Source organism: Trichosurus vulpecula, chromosome 3, assembly GCF_011100635.1.
Source record: "Trichosurus vulpecula isolate mTriVul1 chromosome 3, mTriVul1.pri, whole genome shotgun sequence".
NCBI classification, from domain to species: Eukaryota; Metazoa; Chordata; class Mammalia; order Diprotodontia; family Phalangeridae; genus Trichosurus; species Trichosurus vulpecula.
Window position 1 is genome coordinate 274991020 of NC_050575.1, and position 20284 is coordinate 275011303.

At 41.2% G+C, this 20284-nt stretch overlaps 1 protein-coding gene across 1 annotated transcript in view; it reads left to right on the top strand.

Annotated features, from left to right (window-relative positions):
- Positions 1–1836: 1836 nt before the first annotated feature.
- Positions 1837–20284, top strand: part of PCSK2 (proprotein convertase subtilisin/kexin type 2) — a 341220-nt gene continuing 322772 nt past the window's right edge. Inside the window, exon 1 of the mRNA XM_036750726.1 lies at positions 1837–2199. Coding sequence (XP_036606621.1) covers positions 2020–2199 — 180 coding nt within the window. The 5' untranslated portion in view covers positions 1837–2019. The remainder of the gene's footprint in view (positions 2200–20284) is intronic.

The window sequence follows — 20284 nt, forward strand, 5'->3', positions numbered from 1 at the left end:
CTAAGAATATTTTCAGGAAAGAAGTCTTGTGCAAATCACCTAAGAGCCCTATCAGCAGGTAGGTTTAAGGAAGCATCAAAAGTGCAAATAAGCATAAATCTGTTTTTCCTGATACCAGAGTGTTTCCTTTGCATACGGGCATAATGAAAAAAAAAGTCTCCTTGATTTGTTGCTGTTTTACATAAATCGAAAACAACCACATTCCCTTTTCAATGTGCCAAAGCCAAGGGGAAAAACAATCCTGTGCTTGTTGCATAACTGCTTGATATACAGTTCTTCCTAGCTGAGTTACAAACACCTTGGCTTCTAAGAAAAGATCTCTTGCCTCTTATCTAGTTAGAACTGGATCTGAACTTTGCAAACCAAATGGGCTGGTAAAGGCAACCCAGTACCGTACAGAGTAATTACCCTACATTGTCGGTAGCAATGAAAATTTGGGTTGTTTAAAAGAACCCTGATCGTATAGTCACTAATACTGTGTATCTACTTCCACACTCGGTGAAAGAAGTCATGAAAGCAATTAGAACATTTAATGTGAGTGTACTCTCCCGTAACTGACTTAGTTTATTCTTGCCACTTTGACCAAATTAGCATAAAGCCATAGGAAAAGGTTTTGCAGTTGCTTCTGCCACAAACCTCTAGTGTGCCTCGCCTTCTTCCAGCCCCAAGGTGGATTGTGGCGTTGTCTGGCTGATCGTTGGCATTAAGCTGGGCATCCGTGTCAATCCGGCCAATCTGAAGTCTGAGTAGATGTCTAGCCTAGGAGGCTTGTTATTAGTCCCGGTCCTAAAACCAGGTCTTTGTGTAAACATGTGGCATGAGGTTTCACTAACCAATGCTGTCTCGACCAAGTAGCTGCTCCCAAGGACAGTATTCCTCGGAAAGTCTAGTCTAGTAACCTAAATTGTTGAGCAGTGGAAGGAATCCGACTCTGACAACCTCCTCGTCGCCCCTGCTGTCCTCTGCTGCTTCTCTCAAGGCATCCCCGTTTCTGCTAGAAAGCGTCTCTCTGTGTAGGCAGAGAGGAAGCCGCCAGTGAGCCCCTCACCCAAGCAGGAGTGTCTTAATCCATGCCAAGTATGGGTTTTTGCCAAACCCCTTATCTATCAATCATAGGAAAGGCAGGAAGCTTCACCTCAAGGTATTTGCCGAAAGTATCAGAATAGGGTTCAGGAACAACTACAAGGCAAGAAAGAATCGGTTTGCATCAGGTCTCATTATAAAGAAGGAAAAGGGGTAGGGGTTTTTTATTTGTTTTGTTTTGTTTTGCTGGGTTAGAGGAGGGAAGGTGGCGGTGGAGAAAGAGACTAGTCCCTCAGTCCTCCAGGTTCCTATGAGACTCCACGCACCGTAATTCCCTCTCTCGATGCTTCTGATTTACACCAACAATGACATCATGCCGATAGCTGATTACAGTTAGGGGGATTTTCCTTGCCTTCTCTACTCCTGGGGTTGAGAAATGGAGGAATTCTCCAGGGTGCTGAAACAGAGGGGGAGGGCCAGCTCTGAATCCAACTCTTCCTCCGCCCCCCACCCCCCTGGGAGGCGGGCCAAAGCCTAGCCAGAGGGAGGAGTGGGGCGGGGCTTTCACCTTTCTGGGCTGGGATTGGCCTTTGCCGGGTGTTACGTCACGGGGCTGGTGCTCTCCTCTGGTCACTGTTGAATTCTAGATGAGGAGGAGCTGAAAATGCAGATTTAGCATCAAGTACAGCCACACTCGCTCTCCTTCCCCCCTCTCATATACACACAGACACACACTCACATACCCTCCAAGGAGCTGGACCATCTGACTTACACGGCTTCCCATTCCCCAACATCCAAAATCCTGAAGGAAAATACACTCTGATTTTGTTGCCTTCCAAGCTCCCTAGGATCAACCTCTCCCACCCCACCCCCAAGTCTTTTCTTTTAAACTATTTTTTTTTATTTCTACCCTCTTAGGTCTGCTCCACCCTAGCCATCACCCACTCCACCTTATCTATCCGCCACCTCTTTGCACTTTTCCCACCCCCAAGAAAGATGCAAGGTGGAAGTGTTTCACCCCAGTGGAAGGCTACTGTGGTCTTGATCTGTATTATGATTTTTGCATCTGCCGAGAGACCTGTCTTTACTAATCAGTTTTTGGTTGAGTTGCACACGGGGGGAGAGGAAGAAGCCCGTCAAGTTGCTGCAGAACACGGCTTTAGTGGTGTCAGAAAGGTAAGCCCTTCGGTTGCATTTCGCCTACATATATGTATTTTTTTAAAGGGGGGCATACCCTACGCATCTTCATTGCAGATTTACAAGTTCTTTCTCTCTCTCTCTCTCTCTCTCTCTCTCTCTCTCTCTCTCTCTCTCTCTCTCTCTCCATCTCTCTTGCAGATATTGTATTGTCAGCTCTTTAATACGACAGTGTCTTCCTTAATCTTATTCAATGGTTATGTAATTAATACGCCCTTCAGATACTACTAAGGTCATGGATTTTTTTATTTTTAATGTTGCTTGACTTGATGAAGAAAACGGGGCAGGAGTGGGGGATATACCTTTTAAAAACACACCACGCACCTTGACTGATGTCCTAGGTAGCAAGTTACTAAAACTGACTGGGGGAAAGAGGATAGCTTTGACCGGCGTTACGGTTTGCTGTTCCTTAACAGATGTTTCCAGCTGCCTCCACCCCCACCCCACCCCCAGCCACACACTCACACACACATACACACACACACACATACACACACAAAGAAAAAATTCCCCGCCCCCACAGAAATAGAAGGCTTTAGCAGTTTAGGCGCTCTGCGATTCGTGTCTGTCCCTCTTGGACTCTGCGAAGGGCTTCCCCGCCGGGTGTCAGTGCTTACCTACTCATTACCGAGTATGCTCTTGCTGAACTCCCAGCTCTAAAACCCGAGACTGACAGACAAGAGACCCTAAAATAAACAGGGATCCCCACTCCAAAGTCAGGGACTAACCGCAAGGGCATTAATTGCCATCCCCACATTAACTGTCACGGTTGAATTGCTCTCCAGCCTATCTCGCTGGAGTTTTCATCCCACTACTGGGGGGACCCGTGGAATTGCGACTGGGGGATGCCCGTGTGCCCATTTATCTTGGGGTGCTGAAGCAGGTAGGGTCAGGAGCACACCTCTTCACATGTACACCTTCAAAAAGTTAGTTTAGTTTGTCTTCTTGCATGTGGATTTTGTCCACCTCTGGACAGCCCCGCGCCTCTCTAGGTTATTACTCTGTACTCTGATGACTAGCTCCCTTAAAGTTACACGAATTCCAGGCTGTTGTTGAGAGAACCCCAGGCGAAAGATACCAACTCGTTGGGTAGGGAAAGGGCGAGGGGAAGGGGACGCAGTGCAGGCCTGCTGACCTGCACCAGCTCCCAGCGGGAACTGCCTTGTCAGGAACCCAACTTGTCCTCAAAAGACCTGGAACAGAGAGGAGCGGGAGGGGGAAGGGAAAGAGAAGCACAGGCATTATAGGGAGGACCCTGAGGGAAGGGGACCTGGTCCTGACGCCATGGGGGCCTCCAGATACTTCACAGTTTTCTTCAAGAGAGCAAATTAGCCAACTGCTCCTTACTTAACCACCTCTTCAAAGTTGGATAGAGACTCCCTTCCCCCAACTCCACTGAGACTGAATTAGAAAGAAAAGGATTCAAAATTGGGTTGGGAAAAGGGGGTGTCTGTTTCTGCTGTTTCTCCTTCAGGCAGAAGTCCTGGTGCTCCAGGATCTTGGACTTTGAAGAGAGAATGGCTATGTCCCTCCCTTCTTAACTTCTCTTGACCCCACCTGGGAAGCCTCAGTGACTGGCCTTTGACTCTCCTGGCCCCCACCTTTACTTTCATTCCTCCTCCTCCTCCCTCCTCCTCCTCCTCCTTCTCCTCTTCCTCCTCCTCCTTCTCTCTGTCCTTCTCTGTGTCTCTCTCTCCTTCCCTCCTATCCCCTCTCTCTATTCTCTTCCCTCTCTCTCTCTCTCTCTCTCTCTCTCTTCCCCTCCTTGCCCCCCCTTCCTCCCCCCCTCTCTCTCTCCCCCACTTCTATGGGCTCTTTTATTTAAAAAGCTATCAGCTCTGTTTCCCGAGAGAGGATGGGGAAAAGGAGAGCTGTTGTCCCTCCTGTTCTGAATGGGTTTGAGCTACAAAAACCTGTTGCTCTGGAAAAGGTGTAGGCAGGAGTACGGGAGAGGGAATATAAGCCCCCTTTCCAAGCGATGTTAATGTACTAAGGATATCCTTCTCAACCAGGACTTCTGTTCAATTCAAACAGCAACTATTTCACCAGCAGATATTTGTTGTCACTTCCCCCCTACTTATCATCAGTGACTTCCTTCTGAAATTATCATCCTTCTACTAGGTGTACATCTTGTGTGTATATGTTTGTTTTCATATTTTTTTTTCTCCCTCTCCATTAGAATGTGAGCTCCTTGAGGGCAGGGATTGTGTTTTTGTTGATTGATGGACTAGTAGCTGTATGGAGGGACTTCCCAGTCCTACAGAGCATAGTTGCCCATTCAGCCACTCCTTCACCAAATATTTATTACACGTGCCTACTCTGTTCAAGGCACCATCCCAGGTAATGGCTATTCAAAGATGAAAGATGACTCAGACTGTTTTCAAGGGAGGTTCCAGTCTTATTATGGATAGGAAGGGTGTGGGTGTGTAGGGGAAAGTCAGAGACAAAGACAGAGACACACACAAACAAGGACAGAAACAGAGAGGAAAAGAGAGAAAAAGAAAGAGAGAGACTGATACAAGGAAAGAGGAGATATGAAGACACAGGCACACAGACATAGAAGGAGAGAGGCAGAGAGGCAGACAGACAGACAGAGAGATAGTCACACAGAGACAGAGAACGCAGAGGCACAGAGTAGAGAAATAATACAAGGCAAGGTAGCGGCAAAGCAGAGATCCATAAAAGGTGATTTAGAGAAATTTGAAGAGGGAGAGATCACTTTCAACTTCAAGAGTCAGAGAAGGCTTCACAAAAGAGATGACATCCAAACTAGGCCTTGAAAATTTTCAGCCAGCAAAGATTTAGAGGTAGGACCTTCCAGGCATGGAGGAAAGTCTTCAATAGTGCCAAAAACCACTAGTAGTCCGGTTTGCCTGCAACATACAGAAAGGGGAAGTCATGTGAGATAAGCCAGGAAAGTGCAAAACACAGCTCAGTACTTTCCCCTTTCGGTTGAATCCTGGAAGTTATGTTGCAAATGAACCTGATACTCTTAGAGTGAGCTCTCCTCCTGAGTACTTCCATCCTTCAGAAGATCCTTACCTTACTTCCTTAGAACTTGAAAACAACCCACACCTTCTGATCCTGCTTGATGTTTGTGCAATCCTCCCACAAATCCTTGCCAGAGGATTTATCCAAGGTACTGAAGGCCTTCCTTTCCTTCTCATAACATTCTGTGGGTACAAGTGCAACCTTACTCTGACACAATACTGACTGACCCAACTTCTTTTACCCATCGTACATTTTCAAAATAACATCAGAGGAGTAATATATGTGAATATATGTGAACTACAGAAGCTTTATGTCTCCAGTAGGAGTTCTTTGAGAAAGCTAAAAACATCTCTCTCTATTTACTCCCCCAAGCCAGTGTCTTGCAACCCACTGCTGCTGAAGTCTTTGAGATCTTGGAACTCTGTTTATTGACCACCTGAAGAGGAGAAGTGGAATGAATGCTATGAAACAAGAGTTTTATTCCCATTTCTGCCACCAAATAGCTATATGAATTTGGGTCTATTTCCACATATCTAAAACAAAGTAGCTTGACTAGAGAACCCATCTCCATGGTCCCTTTCAGATCTAAACTTTTATCTACACTAGGCAAAATTCTGGAGTAAGGAAAAGCTTCTCTTTGGGAGGGAGTGTGGGGAGTGGAGAGAACACTGGTTCAGGGGCAGAGGACTTAGGTTCAAGTCTTGTCTCTGCTACCTACTCCCTTGAACAAGTTCCTTTGGGCAAGTGATTTACCTTCTCTGGGTCTGTTTTATCATGAGTAAAATTGGGGAATTGGGCTTAGCCTGGCCTCTAAGGTTCATTCCAGCTCTAAAACTATGATCTTTTCTTGGAAGAGATCATCTAGATCTCACCCCACCCCAATTCCTCTGCAAATCTAGCTAAAGCAACAACTTGACAGCATATTAAGGTACAGTGTCTGGCATATAGTAAATGGTAAATGTGCTATATATTTATTATCAATTATTCCCACCTCACCTACCATTATAGGCTCTCTTCCTTTGCTTTCAAAACTAAATTTCTAGCAGGGATCCCATAAACCCATGCAGACTCAGATACAAATGATTAAGATCAATCAAATTGTTAATATGAATTATAATACATCATAATTACATATTAATAATGTCAATACAAATTATAATCAAATTCTCTTGAGGTATTTAACATTTTCATAAGGGACAAAGCTTCAACTCAAAGGAACTGCCTCCTCCAATAATGAAATTTCAGGTTTCTGGGGCTGGCTGAGGGGATTTTCTGGTGCCCACTCAAATAACCTTAGGAAAGTAGAGGTGGCTCCCCCAAGGCAGTAAAGGAGACCTGGCCTGGTTTGACTACCCTAAGTAGAGATGGCGCTGAATTCCCCACAGCAGTCTCTGCAAACAGGTGAAAAATTGAAAATAAATCCCACAAAGGGAACTGATGTTTTTGACTCCTGCGTGTTAGCTGGAGAAAAACCCTCAAGAGGCAGCTTAGTGACCCAGTGCATAAGCCTACTGGGCCTGGAATCAGGAATAACTGAGTTCAAATCCAGCCTGACTCACTTACTAGCCTAATGACCCTGGGAAAGTCATATAGCCTCTACCTCCCTCAAATTTCTCAGTCGTAAATCAGTATTATAACAAAACCTACCTCTCAGGGTTGTTGTGAGGATGGAATGAGATAGTATTTATAAAGCACTTAGCACAGTACCTAGCACAAAGTAAGTACTGAATAAATGCTTGTTCCTTTCCCCTTTTGCACCTCACCTGGGACTCCAGCCACCGACAATCACCCTCTAATTTTTCAGATCTTTCCTTGGTTGAATCCACTTGCCACCTACCAGTATTTGAGCTTTCTCCAATCTTAGTAACATATTAATCACCCTTGCAATTTTTGACACTATGCCTTTGCCTATGCTATTCCTGCTTCCTAAAATACTCTTCCTCTTTTCCTCCACCAGTTAATATTTTACTCACCCTTGAAGGCCCAATGGGTTTCATAAAAAATTCAATAATAATAGTTGACATATAGCACTTTGAAGTTTTGTAGTTCATTTGTTTGCGTTTTTTTGTTTGTTTGTTTGTTTGAGGTTTTTCTTTGTTGTTGTTTTTGTTGATTTTTTGAGACTTAGGTCTCCCTATCTCAACCAGGCCAATAGTAGACCCCTCTGTGGATTAGAATAGAAGCTTTGACCTGCTCCATTTCCAACCTGGGCTATTTTACCCCTCCTTGAGCAGCCACCTCCAAAGCCTATCATGTCGGTACTGGACTAGTTCAGGCACCCAACTGGCTTAGCCCACTGCAACTCAGAACTCCCAAACTCAAGAGATCTACCAGCTTCAGTCTTTGCAGTAGGAGGGATCAAAGGTATGCCACCATGTGATCTTGGGCAAGTCAAATAGGGATGGGGCAACTAGGTAGTATAGTGAATAGAGCACCAAGCCTGGAGTCAGGAAGACTTGAGTACAAATCTGGTCTCAGACACTTACTGGCTTTGTGACCATGGGCAAGTCATCTAACCCTGCTTGTCTCAGTTTCCTTATCTGTAAAATGATCTGGAGAATGATACTGCAAATGATTCCATTATTTTTGCCAAGAAAATCCCAAATGGGGTCAAAAAGAGTAGGGCACTACAGAACTGGCTGAACAACAGCAATGAGATTATTGTGATGATCAAATGAGATAACATATGTAACGCCCTTTGCACACCTCAACCACTATAAAAATGCTAGCTATAATAATAATAAATGTTGCTGCTGTTGTTATTTTCTTTGCAATATTACATGTACCCTCTCAGGTCCCTCAAAAATTGGTCCTTTCACTCTTAGAGCACATGTCTCTAGGCACAGTAGACACTCAGTAAATATTTGCTTGTCTTGATGATAAATGTATGTAACAACTGTGTGGCATTAACCCAGCAAAGGATGGCTCTCTTTTCTCCATCCTTTAAATCATATATTTATTCCAGATTTGTGACTTTGTTATCTTAGGTGAGACCCTAAATCTATGGTTCTGTTAAAGAATTTGGAGTAGAGTTAAAGGGTTAAATTTTTATTATAAATATTTACAACTTGAAAGTCAGCAAATGATGCAAATCAGGGCTTGATTTATTGTTTTGTTAGTTATCTAGACAAGGAAGTGATGGGGAAAATGTTAATAACACAGATTAAACAAAAAAAAGTGTGCTGTGTGTTTTCAGAGATATTGTTATTAAACATTTACCAGCACACTGCTGGTTTGAGATTTTCTGGCATATTGTACTGGGAAGTTTAATGGCCCCTTCCTGACTGAGAATTTCTTAAAATCAGACTCACTACTTTAATAGCTTTCTTAGGATTTCTTTAATCTTAAATCATCCCACCTCCACCCCCAACCTCTTACCACATCATCAGAATGGAAAATGGTTAGGATTCAACACTGTCATGCTTTCCTCAAGCTTGGGGATTCACACTCCTCACCCCAACTCTGTATAACATCACAAGTTAACTTTCTTGTGATCATGACAAATCTGATCCAAGCCTATTCAATTCAACTCAACAAGTGTTTTTTAAACATAAAAATATGTTTTAAAAAACATATCCTAAATTCTAGTCAACAAGCATTTTGTAAGCATGCCAAGTATAAATGTGCCAAGCACTGTGCTAAGTGCTAGGGATACACAGAAAGGCAAACCAACAGCAAAAACACAATTCCTCTTCTCAAGGAGCTCACAGTCTAATGGTAGAGACACAGGCAATGAGCCATATGCAAACAAGACACACTATATATGGAATAAATAAAGTGCTAAGTGTTAAAGCTACAAGGACAAAATGGAACAAAGTCTCTGTCCTCAAGGAGTTCACAATCTACTGGGGGTGGGGGTCCTTCTTTATGCAGAACAGCAAACATGATACAGTTTAAAGATGAAAGGACTACTGGTAATGCCAACAATCAGGAAAGTTTTCCTGTAGGGGACAGTGCCAGAGACTATGTCCTTTGAAAGAAGATATATATCCTAAGTGGTAAAGTGAGAAGAGAGCAGACTTCAAACATGTGGAACATCTATTCCAAAGCACAGAGAAAGATGGCAACATCTCAGGTTCAGGAAATGTCAAGTTAACCATTTTGGAATAGTGAGCTTCTATAGATTAGGAATTGGGAGGAGCCAGAATTCTGAAATCTGGAGCTCCAGAGGGTATTATAAACACTCAAATTAATTACAATGGGCCTAGGAAGGAAGGCCCTATCTGCATCCAGAGAAAGAAATGATAAATAAAAGTATATATAGGAAGATTTTACATATATATACATATATATGTATACACAGATTTGTTTCTAATGGTAGCCATCTTGAGGGGGTAGAAGAAAAAAAGGGTAAAAAGAAAGCTACATGATAACTTTATTATATACTTTAAAAGAATAGCAAGTTGTTTCATGTGCAGTTTCATGTGCAATCATCTTTTTTTCTATTCTGTTATGTTATGGAAATGGTTGTTTTATTTCTTAAACTCAGAAATAAATAAATGAATGAGTAAATAAATACATAAATAGGTAAATAAATAAGAAAACTATAAATTTAAAAAAAAGAAAAAGAAAAAAGGGTAGTGTACCCCTAGGGGAGCAGAGGATTGGCCCTTATTCCTGAGCCAGTATTTAAACTTTGGTAATGTCAGCTTCACAGTAAATAAGGTGGTGATGACAACTCTCTGGCTGCCCAACCCAAAGGAGTATTGGAAATAGTAATGAGCTTGTGAATCACTTCTCAGGGAAAAAAATAAGAAAGAAAGATCCCTGTGAAAATTCAAGGCAGCTGAAAAGGTTGAAAATTTCAAAGTACAAGTACACATCAATTAGTTTCTGTGGGATTTTTGCTTCAAAGTTAAAAATTATTTTTAAAATTTCTCAGTGTATCTTTAGAAAGGTTTTTATCTAAACTGATGTAATAGGTTACAAAATCATATTGAATTTATTAACTTTTGTGAATGCTGTGGACCAAGGTAGTGTAGTGGGAGGAAGACTAGCTTGGGAAGCAGGATATGTGGGTACTAGTACAGGCTCTGCCACTACCTACTTGTGTGACCTTGAGCAGGTCAAACAAACCACCCCAAAATTAAATTTCCTCATCTGTAAAGGGATGGGTGTGGACTACATTATCTCTAAGGTTTCTTCTGGCTCTATAAATCATAGATTCTATAAGGACATAGGACTTTAACTTTTTTTTTGAAAAGTTATTATGAAAGTTTTATGTTTGATTCTTTAAGTTGAATAAATCAATAATAGAATACCAGACTTAGAGTTAAAAAAAAGAATTCTAATTTGGATCAATCATTATCCCTAACAACCACCCCTTCCTTTCTATACTTTCGATTCCCACAAGACTGCCCTATTCCAAGGCCTCATCATCTCATGCCTGGGGTATTGTAATAGTCCCCTGACAGATGTCACTTAACCCCTAGTTCTCCCCACTCCAGTGTATTCCACACACTCCTTTCAGTCACCTTCTTAAAATATAAATTTTCCTAAATCACATGAAGCTCAAAAACTGTCACTTTCTACTAATCATCAAATAAATCCCCTTGACCTGAAGTAACATGTGTTCACCCTAATAATCTGTCAGACTCAAGTTAAAAGCTTCCCAAAGGAGAGAAAACTAAGATTTTCTCCCTTCCTTGATGCAGACCAGTAACTTGTCTATAAGTTGTAATTCTAGAGCACTGAGAAGTCAAAGAGACCTGCCCATAGTCCCTTAACTAGTGTGTGTTAGAAGAGGAACTTGAACTCAGGACTTCCTAACTCTAAGGTCAGGCCTTTCTCTACCCTGGCCTTGCATTTCTATCATGGGAGGACATTAATTTACATAAAGGATTCCTGTTTTATTCTCAGTTAGCTTTTTCCTGCATGGTACAGTGAAAGAAACACATCATTGATGGTCTGAGAACCTGGGTTCCAATCCCAATTATGCCACTTGCTATTCATGGAACCACAAGAAAGTTACTTTTAGTCTCTGTAAGCCTTAGTTTCCTCATCTATAAAAGGAGAGAATGAGACTAATGATGACTGAGATCCCTTCCAGCCAATAGTGAGTGAGAGTCAGCTTGAAGAAGCTGATTCTTAAATTTTCAATGTAAACATTGACACAGCTAAAATCAGCAAATACTGTAAATCAAGGCTTCATCTATTGTTTTGTTGATTTCTAGATTTAGTAAAGAAAATGCCAATTAATAATGGAGATTAAACATAAATGTATGTAATATATACTTTTTTTTCAGAAAACCAGTTGTTAAACATTTACCAGCACACCAGTGCTTCCATCTATAAATCCAGATTCCTAAGAGCCTGGTATCCTTTGCTTGTATCCTTTGCTCTCATCAAGTTATTATCTGTAGGATCACAGTCTTGATTCTGTGATACTTCAGGATACATATATACATACATGTGTGTATGTGTGTGTGTATTTACCTCAAGGGTGAATCTTAAAAATAAATTAATTTTAGTTCACTTAAATATAAAAATAAGTACATAATTCAGCACCTTAGAGGACTGTATACAAAAATCAAATAAATTATAGTTTGGAATGGTTAGGAATGACTTCTATGGCCCTTTAAGGTTTACAAGGCATTTTACAGGCATTATTTCACTGGATCTTACAACACGCCTGTGAAGTAGGTGCTATCATTTTCTCCATTCTACACAGGCGGAAACTGAGGCTGAAAGACATTAAGTTATTTGCTCCGGGTCCCATAGCCCTTACATGTCTAAAGGAGAATTCAGATGTGGGCTTGACTCCGAGTCAATTAGGCCACTTAATTGTCTCAGTGTGCAGGTGATGAAAATATATTCGAGGCTGGAAAAATTGCATTTGCTGAACTATCAGGACATTTTCTTTGGTCTCTCAATTTAAATAGAATACCAATGATAGTAATTGTGTTGCTAGTTAATGAAAGAACAAATCCCTAGTAATGTGTTTTTGTTAGCCAAACAGTTACATATTCAGAACATAAAATTTTATTCTTATTTTGGTCAAAAGCTCAAGTGGGAATGGGTTCTCAAGGCACTCTTTAAAGATCTCCCAGATGTGGAATCACCTTGTCCAAGTCAAGACTTCTGAGACACAACAGTGTATAGACTATCTTCTATGTCTCCGGGAAGATCATCAGCTAAGAAGTCCATGGGGAGCTTTAGCTATGGAGTCAGGAGGGAATGAGGTTTACTGCCATAGCAGCCAACAGAAAACAGGAAGAGCTTTACTTCCCACACATCTAAATGCTGAGACCTGCTATTTATATGTTGTTCATCTTTCCAAGCCTAGGTCAAGTCCCATCTCCTCCCTAAAGGCTTTTCTGGCTGTTTCACACTCTACGTACCACAATACAAAACCTCCTTTACTAGTTATATCGTTCATTTATTTGACCTCGGAGAGATTGTGTGATATAGTAAATACAATGTTTTCTGCCTCAGAAATTTATTAGGAGCTAATGCTTGTTGATTTGACTTGGTGGCTATATATTTTGATTCTGGCTTTGTGACCCTGGGCAAAACACTAACTTCTTTGAACCTTGGTCTTCTTATCTATAAAATGGAGGTGATAATTAGAATTTCCCTCCTTGTGTAGGCTTGAGGCTCACCTGAAATAAAGAATGTAAAGCACTTGGCAAACCTTAGGGAATATGCCTATATTTACATTGATATAGGAACTCCCAGAGGAGAAAACTCCCTTAACTGATGCAGGTCATCCATCACCTCTGCAATTTATAGTGTGAGAGAGTTGCCTAGGGCACTGAGAGTTAAGTGATTTGCCCAGGGTCACAAAGCCAGAGTCAGATAAATATAGTGAATGAAACAAATCAGGTCAACAAACATGAAGTTCCTACTAGGTACCAGGCACTGTGTTAGGTGCTAGGGATTTTTTCCACATGATAACTTTATTTTAAATTCAAAAGGAATAGCAATTTGCGTATAATAGATTTGCAGTTTCGTGTGCAACCAACTTTTTATTGTACATCTTTTTCATTATACTATGTTATGGAAATGTTTGCTTTATTTCACAAATTAAAAATCAAATAAATTTTTAAAACTCAAAAAGGTTAAAAAATAGTCCCTGCTCTTAAGAAATTTATGATCTAATAGAGGAAACAACATGTAAACAACTATCTAGAACCAAGATATACTGTATAAGAATCCATAAAAGTTCTAGACATTGTGCTAAGTGCTGAGGCCATTGAGGACAGCCTATGAAAATACCAGGAGTCAGGAGAAAGACTGTCAAGTTTGAAGAACAGCAAAAAAGTCTTTGTCACTGAATTAATCAGTGGACAACACAGATTAAGTAGATTTAAAAAGACTAGAAAAGTAGAGAGGGATCAGATTATGAAAGTTCTAAAAGTCAAACAGAAGATTTTATATTTCATCCTGGAGGTGATAGGGAGATCCTGGAGCTGATTGAATAGAGGAGTGACTGACATAATCAGATTTGTGCTTTAGAAAGATCACTCTGAGAGCTGAATGGAAGATGGATTGAAGAAGTGTCAAGAGTGAAATTTAACAAAACAGTACACTAAGGCAGTGATAGATGAAAGATGAAAGCATGAAAGATGTCATTTATTAATGGGGGCATGTGTCCTGATAATAAAGAATGGGTGTCTCAATAGATCTTCTGAAAGACAAAGTTACCAGCATGATCAATCTATTAGTTAGGTTAGCAATAACCAGTAGATTGGGTCATTCGCAACTCTTGATGACCAAAGACCCTGAGCAAGGGCTGATAGGGTCTTTTGTAACTATTAGCAAGATAACAGAAAAATTCTGAGAAACATGTGTGTCTTCTTCTGGTTGACTATCAATGACATAATCAGGATTGAGAGTATATATTTGTTCCTTCCCTGGCAAAGGCAAAACAATCCCAGTTGGGAGACATTTTAATGAAGAAGTTGGAAAAGAGTTCTCAGCTCCTCCCGATTACTTTATTACTAGAGGAAGGGCAGACAGGACTAATCCTTAGGTGAAAGGATTAGTCTGTAGCTATGGAAAGTGGGCTGGCCTTCAGAAGCGGTCAATTATGCCACTCTCCAACACTTTAGAAATGCTAGTTGCTTTATGAGGCCCAACTGCCTCCAGCTATCTTGGCTGGGAAAAATACCCCAATCAGGATCTCCCCAGCTTGGTCTCTCTCTCTTGCAGACCAGGTCAAATCCAACTTTGATGAAAGTAAAAGCCAAGACAAGAGATATGTTCCCTGAAGAAAACCTAGCTCAAACTGGCTTCTCTGCTTACAGGGTAAACAAAAGCAAAGGTCCCATTTGGAAGGGATCCAATCCAAGCTGAGTAACAAGTAAATGTCTTGGGGCCTGGGAGTGAACACATGGCTAAATCGTGCCCTCCAAAAGCTGCCTGCCCTTCAGGAAGTGGCATCTGTCAAAATAAGGAAAAGGATGGATCATGAAGAAATCTTGGTTATTAAATAATACAGCACAGTATTAATTTTCCTCAGTGGGAAAATAGGAAGCAAAGTCCAGGCAGCAAGTTATTGCAATAACCAAAGAATAAGGTGATAAGGGTCTGAACCAAGTTGGTAGCAGTGTTAGAAAAAAGAAGGGGACATACATGGGGCCTGGGAAACTGATCAGATGTGGGGAATGGGGTGAGAGTGAAGAATCAAGGATGATGCCTAGGTTAGGAAACTGGGTAACTAGGAGGAGGGTGGTACCCTTGACAGTAATAGGGAAATTTGGAAGAGAGGAGGCTTTTTGGAGAAAGATAATGAGTTCGATTTGGGCATATTAAGTTTTAGACATCCAGTTCTAGATATTCAATAAGCAGTTAGAGTTGTGAGTCTGATGGTCAGCAGAGAGGTTATGGCCAGACAAATAGATCTGAGAATCATCTACATAGAGATGACAATCTAGTCCCTAGGAGTTAAGGAGATCATTAAGTAAAATAGAAGAGAAAAGGGGACCCAGGACAGAGCCTTTGGGTCAGGATTAGCAGGTGAAAATCCACCAGAGGAGCCTTAGGAACCAAGAGGGGCCATGACAACCTAGAGAGAAGAAAGTATATATGTTTATGTGTACATGAGCATGTATGCATTATATATGTGTGTGTGTGTGTGTGTGTGTGTGTGTGTGTATCGTACAAGTTTACACATAACAAATGTAAACTATTTTCCAACATAGAATAGCTGTATAAGTGCTAGCTATGGTTGTTATTATGATAATGAAGACGATGATGTATCAGAGGCAAACCTTGAACTCCACTCTTTCTGGCTCAAATCTACCTCTCTATCTACTACCTCACACTGTTGAGGGAGAAAAACCCAGGGATTCAGGAATCCCAAAACTAAAGTTCCCAGGACTGGAGTTCCTAGATGGGGTCATTGAGGGGGAGTACCCCTCAAGGACCTAAGTACTGGAGAGGGTTGGAGCCATCTGGAATGAATTCACATCTCAAGCATTCTTTAAGTCAAGGTGGCAAAGATTTATTACACTTTACAGCAGAAAAGAGTTCTTAGGGAACCTGCAATTTTACACAGATGCAGGAAAGTTTATGTAAGAGATTTAGGGGTGAAACATGTCAATTAGGTGTTTTGGGGTGAGATTAGGGAGTGGTTAAGGGGTAGTCAGTTCTTAAAGCAACATGCACTTTTTGTATCTACTGCGCAGGTATCTTACCCAGAGTTCACTGGGAAATAGCCCAAGGTGGGGCTACTAGGAGGAGTGGTTTTAACCGTGAAACATCACTAAGTTAATTAACGGTCAGGGCTGATTGGGAATATCTAGGTGGCTCTCATCAAATGTCTTGTTAAACAAAATAAATATAAGAGTATACATTTGACTATGTCTATGATAAATATCAGTAAGGTCAGTAAGTAGTAAATATGGTCATGACCCAGTGCACAGCCAATTATCAGTACACAGGGCTGCCTACTGTGAAAGGAGTAGAGATAAGTGTGTTGCTGGGGCATGCTGCCCTTGAGCTAGAGAGACAGTATTTTGAGGCGAGGGAGAGATATGATTTTAGAACTGGATGTGGTTTTGGAATTGGGGTTCAGGCACAGGCACCCAAGCAGAGGCTGTTAGAATTAGGGTCCAAGCACAAGCACCCAAGCACCCCATCAACACTGCCTTAATGCAAGCTTTCCTGAAAGCAGTATATAAATTCAGCTATTGTTATTATTAATAATAATCTATCACATTGAGATAGGCATCTGTGTTGCTGTTGAACTATTTTAACCATGTCTGACTCTTCATGACCCCACTTGGGGTTTTCTTCACAAAGATACTGGAGTGGTTTGCCATTTCCTCCTTCAGCTCATTTTACAGATGAGTAAACTGAGGCAAACAGGATTAAGTGATTTACCCAGGATCACACAGCTAATAAGTGTCTAAGGACAGATTTGAGCTCATGTCCTCCTGACTCAAGGCCTGGGGCTCTATTCACTTGCCACCTAGATCCCTCCAAGGTATCTGTACTATGGCCTTTATTATTATTAAATTTTCATGTGTTTGTGACTTATCTCTCTCTATTAGATTAACACTAATTGAGATGGTTCCCTGAGGGCAGGGACAATCTTTTACTGGGAGTATCTCTTTCTGAGCCCAGCCTAGTGCTTTGCACATAATAGACACAACATAAATGTCTGTAGATGACTACTTCTTGTCTTCAGTTTAGAGAGAGACCGGATAAATGGTCTTGAAGGAAATCTTCCCTCAAAGTCAAGGGAATCCACAGCACCTGGGCCATCTCTTTGTGTTCCCAGAATTAGGCTCTTTGGGGTCTCTTCCAGCTCTAAATCTCACGGTCCTATGATCCTGCTGACTGGGCAGAGGGAAGTAGGTGGAAGCCAGGAAGTTAGTGCTTGGCAGACCTTGGTTTTCCCCAGTATGCCTACCTTAGAACTCAGTAGGCCTTGGGTTGAAAGGCCCTCCGAGGAGAGAAAAGAAGGCCTATAGTTGAAACCCTATCAAAATACAAGAGAAGTGAAAAAATTACTTTTTCCCCTCAACAGAGTGAATATCTATAAATCAATTTCTATTTCAAAGGGGCTTTACTAGCTGTAGATCATAATGTTATAGCACATGTGGGAGTGAATGCTATAGTTAAGTTTGAAATAATTATATATTCAGTGTTAGCTTTTCAAGGCATGTGAGCTGAAAGAATAAAACATGAAACAAGAGGTTCAGACTCACTTTTTTTTGGTTCCTCAATGAAAAATGGCTTTTATTGTTTAGAAACATAGGACTTCTTATCTCTTTTGCATTTGAGCTCAACTAGTCAGTCAACAAGCCTTTTATTACGTGTTTGCTACGTGCCAGCCACTGCGCTATGTAAGATACAAAGAGAACCCTAGAGAAAGACAACCCCTACCCTCAAAGAGCTTACATTCTAATGGGGGGAGGGGAGAGACAACACATAAAAGGAAGCTAGAAAGCAAGTTGGGAGTGGGGGAGAGAGAGACGAACGTGTTGATCAAAGGTGCATTTTAGACAAATTTGGACAGTTGGAGTGGAATCAAGAATGTAACATGGAGAGAAATGAAGACATAGGTGCCCCAGCTGTCCTTAAAATAGAAATTCTAGGAAGAACCAGACAACTAGAATGAAGGGCCTCAGTAGCAGAGAGTACTTCAAGCTAAAGCAAACTTCCCTGGTGAAGCCTAGAAAGAGCATACCTATGTTTTTTCTTGGAGAGAACCTACCTTGATGTTGGGGTTTTTATTGTTTATAGATTAAAGTAACTTTTGGAAAGCCCTAAGTCGCTTTGGTGTAGTGGAAAGAACACCGGGCTTGAGTCCCAATTGCACCACTTACTAGTTATACAACCTTTGCTAAATTTCTTAACCACCCTGAGCCTTAATTTTCCTCTCTGTTAAATGAGGAATAAAAATGTTCTCAACTACCTCACAGGGTTGTTGTCCAGATCAAATGAGATCCTATATGTATAAGAATAGGGGTTGATAGGGGACAGCTAGGTGGTGCAGTCAATAGAGCACCAGCCCTGGAGTCAGGAGGACCTGAGTTCAAATCCAGCCTCAGACACTTGACACATGTACTAGCTGTGTGACCTTGGGCAAGTCACTTAACCCCAATTGCCCTGCCAAAAAAAAGGCAAAAAAAAAAAAAGAATAGGGGTTGATTGCTTCATTTGTTGTATTCATATTCCTAGCAGTACCTGGCATATAGCAGGTGCTTAGTACATTAATTGATTGATTAAATACTTTATTTTGATCATAAAATCTTATGTAAATATGTTAGCTTTATTATATCTTCCTTGCACCTAACTGGCTAATGTTGAGAAGTTAATAGGTTAGAATTATAAGTTAGAGGTACAACAGACTTTACAGAACTCATTTAGTCCTCTAATGATTAAAATGAAGCCCAAATGACTTGCCAGGAGTCAGACAGGAAAAGTTCTAGATAGGACTAGAACTCATGTAACCCAGTTTTTAACTGTCTTCTGATTACTAGTCACCCAACTCTGCATTGTACCATGCTGCCTGTGCCATGTTGATACTGCCATCCTAAACCAAATGGGTTCTTTATTAAGTTGATGAACATTTTTTAAGGACCACTTATGTTTATTGTTTTGTTCTTAGGTTAATTGATGGTTGCTTTTGAGCTGGGCTTTTGATATAGAGGTCCCCTAATAAGGATAATTAAATATCCAAAGCACTGTTAAGAGCAAGACAAAGGCACAATTTACTGAAACTTTTCTAATGGCACCTGTCATATTGCTTCTTGTGAAATTAGATGGTCCAAAAAGTTGTGATCCTTTGCATTTTAATCTCCCATTTTCTTCCACTCTGCCACCATTACTACAAAAACAGGAAGAGACGTTTAGAACTGAAGGCCATTTGCCATCTTTCTTTGTTTAATGAATTGCCATGGCTAAAGTATTTATCATCTAGTGGTCTACCTTCTGTTAACGAGCCTCCCCACTCCTAGCTAGGAGAATCCTTGGAAAGCTGATATGGTCTGCTGCTAGGACCACTGCAGTGTGGTAGGGCTTCTCAGAGCATGTATAGGCACAGTCTTTGAGAACCCATGATCACCTTTATACCACAATGGAAATTCAAAGCAAAACTTTTGTAGAAGAATTCAAGATAATGTTTTGCTACTGTAAAAATAGTCATCCATTTCAGCATTTGTCTTCCTTTCTCCTCCAAATGAAGTCACTCAAAAAGATACATCATTTCTCCAGAGTTGGATTGGAGATGGGGTCAGTGTTCCCCCAAAGGTTTTGAAGTTGTAAACAGCTGGGCCAGATAGATCAGTATTGTATCATGAAGGCTGAGCATCAGAGGTGGGACATAGCATTTGTATATTTTCCCTATGTTGGATGTGACAATTGTTACTTGGGTATGTCACCGCCCACAAGCGATTTTGAACCTTCACCATAATGTATGTAGTGTGCACTGGAACTACCACCAAATTGATACCACAGGGCCTTGGAGTATAACTTTTGGGCATGGAAAAAAAATATTTCTTTATAAACTGTAGCATTTTAAAATGTCTCTCATTGGAGTTATACATAGATAGGCATGGTAATCCCAGTATGTTGAGCTATGAATTGGTCCAACCATTGTTTGAAATATCTTGAATAGCTGGACCAATCAGAAAAAGGTGGTTAGTTAGGTCCAGGATTATCCAAACTAGTTAGAAAGGTCATCAGGCACCCTGGCCACTTCCTCCCAATGTATGCTTCATTCTCTACTTTAGCTACACTTGCTTAACAGCCTTCTATAGAGGCACAAGACTAGAAAATAATGAGCTGAGCCACATGCCACCATACAAATAGTCACATAATTCCTCCCAATCCTTTCCTCTCTATCTCTCTCTTCCTTCCTTTCTCTTTCTCTCTCTCTCTCTCTCTCTCTCTCTCTCTCTCTCTCTCTCTCTCTCTCTCTCTCCCACCCCCCAACTCTCTTTCCCTCTCTCTCTCTCTCTCTCCCTTTCTCTCTCTCTCCACGCGCGCGCGCGCACACACACACACACACACACACACACACACACTGACACCGAGGGCCATGTATAAAGTGTGTTAAGAGGAATTCTGTAAAATATGACTACCTGAAATGCAAATTGGGGAGCATTGAATTCCAGGT